Raw genomic sequence first — 11,845 nt, 5'->3', positions numbered from 1 at the left:
GAATGAGTGCCAAACTATAAAGTGCTCGTATTTTTAGTTTGACCTCTTAAGTCAAAGCAAAAAAAAATATTTGAAGAGTGATTCATAGCTCCAAAAACTCAAACTTTTTGTTTTTTTTTCGGGGGTTAGGAAATTGAATTCAGTTTTCCCACCCGCAGCTCTGTTTATTTTTTTTAAAAGAATAAACAGAGCCGCGGTTGGGAAAACAGAATTTTAAAAAAACACTTAACGAGTGACGTGATGTACTTTATTATTAGTTATTTTCTATTCATCACCCAGACACACATGCACCACATTATAATCTGACAAAAAACAAATTGGCTTTTTTTTCTCCTTTATTGACTACATAATGGAACCAGTCTACCACTATTAAATAATTCCCATCTATAACGCTTCTCATCACGACTAGTGGTTAGTTGATGTCGGAGTGGTTTCTAGATGTGCGGATGAAGAAACACATTGTCAAAAAGTAGTTGGCAAAGCCTCATATGAATGTTAAGAGGTGGTACACTGTTGCCACCAACAGGACAAATGGGTTTTGCACCAGTAGTGGTAAAGCTCCAAGAGCAGCTTTTTCAAATATAATAAAACAAAATCATTTCCCCCCCCCATTTATGCCATTCCTTAAATTCAATGTACCGTGGTGGCTTTTATGCACACAGAGCACAATACACATCTACCTTAGGTGATTATATTAAGCAAAAAAAATGTTTTCACAGAAAATAAATACTAGAAAAATTAAGGGGGTGGGAACTGGAGGGGGGGGGACAGGTGTTTCATACAGCACATGCAAAAGAAAAGTGCCCAAATAGATTCTACATATACAATAAAACACAGCAACAACAACAAAAATGTGAAACCCTACCACTCATAATGTTTTTAACTTGTGAATTTCACCTTTTAAATACATATTTGTTAGTATATTTTTCCACTTGTTTCACATATAGTAGTAATAGTAGTTTTATTCCTCCCTTTTCTTTTATTTTTATTTTTTTAACACTACCATAATGCATTGTGACTTGATTGCACCGACCAAAAAACAGGATTTTTCCTTTCAAATTTTCATTATTGAACAATGACAGAATATCATTAGTATTAATCCTGTACTTTTTTGATACATGATGATTTCGTGCAGCTATTTCTATTTTTTTTCAAGGAGTGTGTATAGTTATCTCTGCGAATCAAACTATAAGAATATTGTGTTGATTGAGAACTTAATTTCAGACAATTTACAGAGTGCTGTCCCAGTTTGTCCCTAAACTGTTACATATTTTACCCCCCATTAGTGGGAAGTTTCACACTTCTGTCCTCACATATCTTGTGAATTGGTAACAATTGTCGCTCCATGCCAAAACTTAACTTGAATTTTATTTTGCTAGCGTACAAAGTGTGTGTGCGTGTGTATACATGAGAGAGACACTTGGTTCAATAGTGTACTATACTTCTAACAATACTGAATTCATGAAAAATAGGTTAAACCAAACATTTGAACTGTTTATATCTGCTCAAAAATATGCTCAAAGGGTTTAGGTGGAAATAAATGTGTTGACAATATTATTCCCTGCTTTACAAAAAATCAAAGTCTTGTTAGCTAATGTGCCACAAGTAGGCGCCAAAGCCTTGTCAAAGTATGAATTGGTCTAAAAAAAGTGAGTTGAAGTAATTCTTCTCCAAGTGAGATGCTCTGTATGTATGTGGGAGCTAAATTTATCTTTATTTGTTAGTTAAGGTTAAGTTAGTCTGTATTTGGACATACATGCTCATTTAGGTGTCTTTTTAAATCATACTTTGTCGTGTCTTTTTTTTCTAAACTTAAAACGGGCAATGCAAAAACAACTAAGAGGAATTCCTTCTCACTATTGCTGTTTTTCCACTAATTGTGGTAGAGCTTGTCACAAAACTTTTCGTCTTGTAACATATGTGCCTTAAATCAACAAAGGTCAGGCAACTCCACATTAGATCGTGCAGGTGTACCTAATATTATGGCCAATGTGCATGGGGTCTTCTTCAAGGTGCTTCCTGTCAGAACTTGCTAAGGGCCCCCGCCTTAACAAGCACGGCCGATAGTAGCTCGGCGGGTCCCGCCGGGTGAGGCAGCGCGATGGCGGAGGGATCCCCGTGCTTCCCGTCTGAGTTCACCCCTTTTGTCGGGGCGGTCTTTCCCATCCCTCCCCCGCCCCCCATGCTGCTTTTACTGTTTTCCGCGGTGGGCCCCGCTGTCCCCAGGTTGGCGTTCCCCGCCACAGGGGTCCCGGTGGACTCTATGGCGCTCTGGCAGCAGCAGAGCAGGCGGAAGAAGGCAGCCCTCATCTCCCTGCTGGAGAGCGTGTAGATGAGAGGGTTGAGGGCCGAGTTGAGCACGGCCAGGGCGATGAACCAGTCCACCTCGTAGAGAACGGGGCACCCGTGGGGGCTGCAGCCCACGTCCAGGAGCAGGAGCAGAAAGAGGGGTGCCCAACAGACCACGAAGACCCCGAGGACAATCACCACGGTCCTCAGCAGGGCCAGGGAACACTCCGAGGGCCTGCTGCTCACCCGCCGTCCGCTCGACGTCACCAGGCGGTAAATCCGGATGTAGAGGATGACGATGGCCACCAGCAGGGCGCTGAAGACGCTGATGCAGAAGGCCACGTAGCTCTTGGCGTAGAGCGGCAGCACGGTTGAGCAGGAGCCCAAGTCGTCCAAGCAGTTCCACCCCAGGCTGGGCAAGGCGCTGAGCAGCACGGAGACCAGCCAGCACGCCGCCAGGAGGCCCAAGAGCCGGCCGCGGCTCGCCGTCTCGCAGGGGCGCAGTCGCACCATGGTCATGTGCCGCTCGATCCCAATGGCTAAGAGGCTGAAGGTGGAAGCGCTGAGGGCCACGAACATGCTCCCCTCCCGCGCCAACCACTGGGCCGGCGTCAGAAAGTAGGTCCGGCTCCCCGAGGTGAAGATATTCACCACGTACGCCACGCCGGCCAGCAGGTCAGAGAGCGCCAGGTTGCCGATGAGGAAGTACATGCGGCTGTGGAAGCGCTTGTTCCTCCACAGCGCCATCAGCACCGTCAAGTTCTCCAGGACAATGAGCACGCAGATGAGGAGCAACACGGCCGTCTTGCACGTGCTCCCGCCGCGGGATCGCTCCCACTTGCCCGAGTTGTTGTAGTGGGCCACAATCACCATGTTCATTCCTTCTTCTGGCGCGTTTCCCATGGTGCCTCGTCCCCCCGAGCCCCCGGCCTTGTTTTTGTCTCCCTTGCTCACAAGGCAGGAGGCGCTAAAGCACCTGACTCAGAGGGGACTGGCATCCTACTACAGCCTCCTCCAAGGGCTCTGCCAATCAGATACAAAGGTAGAATTAAAATCAAATCATGTGATCAAGGCATTTAAAAAATCAATATATATATATATGTATATGTATGTATATGTATGTGTATGTGTGTATGTATATGTATGTATATATGTGTATATATATATACATATATATACATACATGTGTGTGTATGTATATATATATATATATATATATATATATATATACATATATACATACATGTGTATATATATACATATATATACATACATGTATATATGTATATATAATGTATGTGTATATATATGTATATATAATGTATGTATATATACATACATATGTGTATATGTATATATATATATAATGTATGTATATATACATACATGTGTATATGTATATATATATATATATACTTATATATATACATACATATTTGTATATGTATATATATACTTATATATATATATATATATATATATATATATATGTTTGCACTTACTTGTACCACATTATCAATACATACAGAGCATAAAATGCGGAAAAGTCCAATACTAAATGACAAGGCCAAGGCAAATTTGAATTTTTAATACATAAAATAGATGATGGGGGCGTGGACGCATGTTGTGATTCAAGTGGAAGGCAGTTAATAACGTAAGAACCCCACCGGCTATAATTGGTAACTTGTCAGTGTACTGTACCTTCTGTTTATGTTGGTTCATGTTTCTATTTACTGTTTTTATTTTTTCTATCCATGTTTACAAATTTTGCTTTTTGGGGATGTTTCATAATTGCCTGGAAGCGCTAGAATAAAAATCGTCTTTGGACTAATGGTAATGCATTTTAACAATGTTTACTATGTGCTGTTTAAAAAATAAGATGACTTGATTACCTTTACATAACGGTGAGCATATTTGGTAGTAGTTCAAACATTCAAGAACCCATTAAGTAGCCTCACTAGATTGCTTTTTTCCATTTAGTCACACAAAATGATTAAAAACCAAAAACCTGGTGTCAGAAGTTTTCCATTTTGGCATGTCAAATGCATGTGTTTTAAATCTGGGCATTTCCCAGGTTAAACTAACAAAACCAATACATAATTCAAAGTGGAAAACTGGCAAAACGAAAGATGGAATGTAGAACTAACGATTGATCTTGTTTTGAGAAAAATACTTTTCTTTCAAAAAGTACTCACCAAATTTGAACGTGTCATTGGTCCATAAAGCTCTTCATGCACTTATCCTCGTTTAAACATGTCCCTTGGTTTTATAGATGAAGGAAAAAGATTGCAGTGTAACGGTCGCAAGTGTGCCGACCAAATTTGTGGGAAGTTTTTGTGGGAGTGCTCGGTCGGCTCTGTTTCTTGCCAAACAGCAGCAAACAGTGGTGTGCTCTCAGACTTATGCTGGGCGGTTCTCTTGCCATCAGCTCCTCCCAGACAGTTAACTTAGTCCATATCCAGGAACTCTGCAGAGATCACGACCTCTTCTTACGCAGCTTGTCTCACTTGCATCAATTACTCAGACAACAAATAAGCACTTATGAAATTTACCCAATTTTTTTGGTGGGGGAGATACCTAAAGATATTGTAAACTATATTTTATAATTGGAGATTAGTTCTTTTCGACTCCCAATTAAAATGCATTGCATCAGAATGTATTAGTAATGCTTACTTCATAGCAATTGGCGGTTGAAAGGTATGTCATTACCCAAATATATATATAAAATATGTATACATATATATGTATATATTTATGTATATGTATATATATGTATATATTTATGTATATGTATATATGTATATATTTATGTATATGTATATATTTATGTATATGTATATATATATGTGTATATATATGTATATGTGTGTGTGTATATATATATGTAAATATATGTGTGTGTGTATATATATATATGTGTGTGTATATATATATGTAAATATATGTGTGTGTGTATATATATGTATATATATATGTGTATATATATGTATATATGTGTATATATGTGTGTATATATGTGTATATGTATATATGTGTATATATGTATATATGTATATATATATTTATTTATTTATGTATATATATATATATATTTGGGTAATAACATACCTTTCAACCGCCAATTGCTATGAAATAAGCATCACTAATACATTCTGAAGCAATGCATTTTAATTGGGAGTCGAAAAGAACTGATCTCCAATAGAAGCGAATGAGTTCATGCATGCCTAATTCATAATCAAACAATTTTTGTGTTATTTTGGACTGGATATCTCGTATTTAGTTGCTAAGGTAACCAAACTGTTAGAAACAGCTCTGTTTTTCAGTGGAGGACAACACTACCGCAAACTACAACCACAGTCATAAACTTGCTGCAGATGTCGATAAATTGTTACAGAAATCCTCACAAGGATAGGATCAATTTAACGTTTTTATCTCAGTATAAACTTTTAAAAAGGCATTTGTGTTTGATTTCCTTCAGGGCAAATCCATGGCCTCTGTGCAGGCCAACAATCTTTGACCACCATGATGTTTTTGTCATTGTTTTTCCTTTCCAAAGTGACAAATGACTATGCTCATTTGGTCACTCCAGCGTATGAGATAGGTCAGACCTCTCCCATTGGACAAGGCCAAAATGGACACGGGATTGTAAAAGAAGTCTCTTGCCTTATTTTATGGAAAAAATGCCCAAGTGGAAAACTAAATGTGGCAATGGGCTGCAGTCAGTCAGGTCATGAAATCATAATTTGACTTTTCCAAAGTAAAAACTGGTTCCTGTATTTAACGACGTGATTTTACCGATCAAGCAACACTTCTACTCATTCCCAGCCGAAGCAAATATTACACTTGCGGTGAAATTCCGGATTTTGTGTTGTGTGTCCTCCCATGTCTGCTTTGGTTGGCAGTGTGGCTTTCCTTGCTCACGTAAGCTGTGTTGGAGCAACACGAGTGACCATCAGATCTGTTGACTTTACCCTGAGCATGCGGCGACAGATGTGCAGATACTGTGGCAGGCCATTTACAATCTCACCACTACACTCACACAGACCTTGACTCGCTGTTAAGCATATCTGAAAAAAAAAGTGCATCCCTGAAACACTCCAACACTGAATCCCTTCCTAACCTTGATACAAAATCAAAACATTCAACACCTTAACCTATCTTGAAATCTAAACCCCTTATGTCTAAGCCTAATTTAAAACCTCTAACCAGCTATGAAGCCCTATTTTATAGCCAAATTTTGGCAATAAATACTAAAACATTTGCCTTGTAACGCTTAACATGATTGATGATGGTGAACAAATTAATAATCATACTTTCTTAGTAATTAACAGAATTTTAAAGAATTAGTATTTTTGTTTTTGGGTAAAAAAGGTAATTTTGTTTAATGTGTACACATTATTGTATTAAAATTTATCAAACGTCCTTAAATTGAATTAATATAATTCTGGCGAATTGTGCTAGACTTCATAATATCGGCAAATATAATATCGTTGTCCGGATAATCTATAGCATATCCTCATAAAAATGTTGATTTAGATTGTTACACACCATTGCATTTTTTATATTGGCTGTTACATCTCTGATATATTCCGTTACAATTCAAATTTCAAATACATCAAAACTTTTTGCTTTTTTCAACTTGAACCAAATTCAAAATCCCAAGACGTACACAAACCTAAATCCAAACTTGAATGGCAAATTATCCAACTCTGCCGAACCACTTCTTTGTTTTCTGAGATATAGGATTGGTCAATTGTGGGAAAATGCACAGCTTGTTTATTTGTATAAGTGTGTGTGTGTGTGTTCATGTTCATTTCACATGTGCGCCTGCACAGTGAGTCATGATGCCGTGACGTAGGCCAGTTGGACATGTTGGAATGTGAAATGAGGTGGGAACAATGGTGTAGCTGAATACCACTAGTGGAAAAGGCAGGCCCTGGAGGACCATTTTCCCTCCACTACTAATCTAAATTCAAAGAGTGTTCCCATGTTATAATGAACCTAATGAGTCATGGCTTCCATTAAATCCATCAATTTAAGTGTGGAACATATCTAATTACGTGTCATGGAACTCATTGCTTTGTATCACAGAATGATGGCGCCAGATTGATCGTAACATTACAAAGTTTGTACATACTTTACAGATGCTATGTGTTTTCCATCAAGGAAATGTGGGTTGGCGGGTGTCTGTGAGATGATCCTAACTGAGGAAAGATAGGGTATCAGATATGGTGGAACTTTCTGGTGGTTTATCAGCGGGGCTTCCGGGGTCTTTAAGGCCACCAGGTGACCGATTGTCTGGGAAACAGCTTTGCTGCTTCTGATAACCTTTATTTTATCTGTAATGGCTTCAAATAGGGTCATCAAAGTGTGCACACATGGAAGGAAGGAAGAGCGGGTGACAGGACGCATGGTGTTTTGCATTTTGACTTTTCTCGTAAATAGTTGTGGTGTTTGTATATTTGAGCAAAGTGAAAGAGTGGGACACCAGCTTTTTTGTTTGCATAATCAACAATGATTTAACATATCCCAAAAGAATGGTTTCTCAATCCGTGACCTGGCGAAGTGAAGATTTACTGTGATTATTTTCTTTTTAGATGACCACCAGAATATGTGGAATCTGCATAGTCGTGGGAAATCAATGGGGAACTTTTTCTCCCAGATGAGGAAGGTCTTTTTTTTCCAAGTTTAAAGCAATGTTTACCATGACAACTGTGGAAAAATGTCAGATCACTCATCATGCAAAATGGATGTTGTTCGCCCACAGTTGGCTGGGGTAGGCTCCAGCACCCCCGCAAGACTTGAATGTCTTGGATGGTGACTTTAGGGGACTGCATGATATAAGGTCTGGGAAGAGAAAAAGAGACCGTGCTTGTAAACCTGCTATAATTTTTAAACTCATTTGCGTATCAAGCAATCAGTCCTCTGGAACTGAAGTCCCAGTCCTCACTGCGTCATTTATTTTCTTTATGATAGGAAAGTTAAATACGTCTGAGGAATAAAGACGGAGTAAACACTCATCTTGTTCTTGTGTTCTCACAAGTGCATTTGTAACCTCTGGGAATGCTTGTTAAAAAAAAATGCACGTGTGCGTGCATATGTTTTACGTTTCTGTAAGAACCAGTCAGAATAACATTGGTTTGAGTGAGGACAGTTTTTAGAAAGTGAGGACATTTAAGGCTTAAATGTTACATTGGGGCTTTGGTTTTTTTCTTTGAAAAGTGGATGTTGGCATTGGCATTTACAGCTATGGCATTAGGCTCACTCTTAGTCACTGAATAAGGAAATACATTAATGTGGTCTATTGGGAAGTTAAGTATTACTATTTCCTGTCATGCAGCATGGTGGGCTAGGTGTGGATGGAGTATGTTTGCCTCTAAGTTTTGAAAGTCAGGGTTTGCATGGTGTAAAATGGTGAATCTTTTCAGGACATTACGCTTGCTCTGCCTACTTGCAAAGATTAAAACAAAACAAAAAAACTGTATATAAATATATGCTTTTTGGGGAAAAATTGTTGTCTAGTTTCACACAAAGCTTATTTTGAAGAAAATAGATTGTTCTGCTGTGTATATTTCAAGCAGTACACTGTTTAGTCTGCTAACATGTATTTAGAGTGGGAAGGTTAACTATACTACCCGTAAAAAACCCGCACAAGCCCAGAGATAACAAAATGCCTCAGTCAAAAGCCACTCTCAAAAGCCTGTTCCCTTTAAGGCAGATTTGTTGCCCACAAAATGTATCAATGTACACCCTGAACATGCAATCCTTATTTGCAATCCATTTGCTCTCTTAATTGGAATACGCAAGAGGTTTTTAAAATTTTATTTTTATTTGCAGCCTTTTTAATAATCCTGCTTTTTAGACATCTCTGGGCCTTCCATTTCCGAACTCTTGTGAATCATTGCCACCACAGAGGAAAGACGTGCACATGTTTTGGAATAAAACACATCATCAGCAGATCATTCCTTCATGTCGACGCCTATTACGTCACACAGATGGTACCATTTAAGTCCTGACCGTTGGCAAACAGTCTTTTCACTGCAGACTTTTCCCATGCATCAACTTGTGAAGGAAATGTTGCTCATTTCTGCAATTTCATGTGAAAACAGTTGGTGTGTTTGCGTAAACAATTCGCTCCACACCTTCACTCTAGCACAGCTGCTCCACTGTACACTGAACATCCCTGTCAGTTTTCTACAGTCGACCAGTAGTTCTCCAACTGCGATCCAATGTTTTTAAAATTTGCATATTGGGATTCAGGCACCAATACAACAAACAATCTCATCCAATTAAATGAGTGAACCATTACGCCGTCAGTTACAAAACATTCCTCAGTAGTGATTCATGGTGTTATGGGAAGTTTTTGTGTTATGTCCTGCTGCGTCACTTCAGACTGAACCCTGACTGCGTCACCCCAAACACCCGGGGTCAAATACTAACGGTCTCTAGGGGGGCATATGACAACCTCATTGGAACAACTGGGTTTTGTCAATTTCCTTTCACAAGGAGCTCCAAAAATGGCTGCAAATAATGCAGGATGAATGCAAAGGTCAATACGTTTACAACGCATAGTAAATGTATTTTAACACACTTTTGCAATTAGTAAACATTCAAATTCTGTGCCATTATATCATATGCGAGTTGTTTGACTACATATGCCTTCTAATGGATACAGTACTATGTTACACAGTCCTTCCAAAGTAGAAGTGACTATTTTTGTGAATAGTTGGATATTTTTTGCAAATACAGTACCTAAGTTGAATGATTGGTACCACATAAAAACAAATAAAGGCTCGTCCGCCCTGCCAAGACCGCAGCCACAAAGTATTTTTGTTCAGATTGAGCATACAAGATACTGCCAGTTAATGCTGTTTTGTGCACCCAGAGCCACTTCATTCCGGTCTTTGTGCCAAGCTAAGCTAACCAGCACTGGCATTGGCAAGAGCGCAAACATACAGTACAGTATGCCAGATATGGACGTGGGAAGTGATCAAAGACGGTTGCTGTACATAAGTAGCTTTTTTTTCTTCATCTATACATAAACCAAGGGTACTAGAGTGTGCCAAAGGCCCTAGTAGGAAATGCTTTTGATTTAAATTTGTGTTTTGCTGCAATAAAAAGCTCTAAACTAGGCCTGCACTTGAAAATCGATGTGCGCATGTGCAATAGTCCCGTTGCAGTAGGTGCGATTATTTTATCTATTTTTTTTTTTTTACACCTAAACTATTGTTTTGCTTCATAGTCTCCTTGTTCCCTATTATGTACATTTTTTTATCATTCACATATGAATTCCCTTAGCTTGGTTAAAAAGTTAATATATTATGAAAATGTTATATAATAAGCATTAGGTTTCTGTTGAAAAATCTTCCATTTTTAGTATTGCAACATATTTGGAAAGCACCAATAAGTCACTATGTCCATTTTTTTCCAATATCGTTCAGCCGTAGCCTAAACTAAAAATTCAGTATAAACCCCACAGAAACTACAACAAAGGATTAAAACTACACCAGACCACTATGTTGTTCGAAATAGTAGCAGCTTTCTGCGCATGTTTCTCTTCAACCAACCAGACGATTCTTGTTTTAAAGCATGTCGTTAAACAGTACGTAACAATAAGCCACTAAAGATAGAAACAATTTTTGTGTTTCACTGTTTATAGTTTGCTTTTGCTGTTATTGTATTGGAGTGTAGACTTACACCGTGAGTACTTTGGATTTAACCGTTGTGTTGCAAAAGTCCCTCTAAACTCGGTGAAACTTTTGAAAAGTTATTTTGCTGACCGCCGCATGATCCGAGGCCAAAATCTAACCCTGCAAGGGAGTTTGTGGTCCAAAGTAATGTGTGCCTGTGAATGAAAATGACTGCTGAATGTGCATTAGTGGCCTAACAGCGTCTAGCTAACCACCCAATATGATGTGATGGTGCGCAAAAAGAAATGGCTTGATAGAGATCTGCAGTGCTGTGGTGAGCATTGAACTAACGACAACAGTAAGACAGGGAGGCTATCCTAAAAGCCGCTCGGCTCTACACACAAGCGAGCCTAAATAAAAGCTAAAAACACACACTTCACATTACATTAGGTGTGCACACTATGAAATCTGGAAAAACGGGTCCACCCCTGAAAGGAGCAACTGGACCCGTCAGAAATACTAATGCTGCTAACGTGTAGTATTTCTCTTTGCTTTAAACACATTTATAAGAATACTAGTTGGCAAGTTCTAGTTTTTATCTCCTTAGAGTTCCTGAAAATTTAAAAATCTAAACAATTAACGGAAAACTGTGTTGTGTGAACAGCCAACGGGCTTAATGTGCAGCAACATTCAGTGTAATGGAAATGTTTTGAATTGAATTATTTTATTGTCATTATACAAGTATAATCAGATTTAAAGCTCTCACCACAGAGCGCACAAATAACAACAACAAACTGAAAAATCAATAATCAATATGTTAGAAATAAATAAGTTGAGAGTGCACCACTCACTGAGTCTATGACTCAACAACAAACAAACAAACACATAGATAATCAATAAATAGTAATAGATAAATAACTGGTCAA

At 38.7% G+C, this 11,845-nt stretch overlaps 1 protein-coding gene across 1 annotated transcript; it reads right to left on the bottom strand.

The window, feature by feature from the left end:
- Nucleotides 1-233: 233 nt before the first annotated feature.
- s1pr3a (sphingosine-1-phosphate receptor 3a) lies at nt 234-4,644 on the bottom strand. The gene is made up of 2 exons (XM_077608121.1): nt 4,485-4,644; nt 234-3,312 (listed from the first exon to the last, which is right to left on the bottom strand). The coding sequence occupies exon 2, from the start codon at nt 3,190-3,192 to the stop codon at nt 2,023-2,025; it is 1,170 nt and encodes a 389-aa protein (XP_077464247.1). The 5' UTR covers nt 3,193-3,312; nt 4,485-4,644; the 3' UTR covers nt 234-2,022.
- Between the last annotated feature and the right edge of the window lie 7,201 nt (nt 4,645-11,845).

Source organism: Stigmatopora argus, chromosome 8 (assembly GCF_051989625.1).
Source record: "Stigmatopora argus isolate UIUO_Sarg chromosome 8, RoL_Sarg_1.0, whole genome shotgun sequence".
NCBI classification, from domain to species: Eukaryota; Metazoa; Chordata; class Actinopteri; order Syngnathiformes; family Syngnathidae; genus Stigmatopora; species Stigmatopora argus.
The sequence above is the reverse complement of the archived record's forward strand: the minus strand, read 5'-3'. Positions and strand labels throughout refer to the sequence as shown.

Excerpts from the sequence above, each read along its gene's own strand:
- s1pr3a (XM_077608121.1), bottom strand. The coding sequence starts at position 3,192 with ATGGGAAACGCGCCAGAAGAAGGAATGAACATGGTGATTGTGGCCCAC.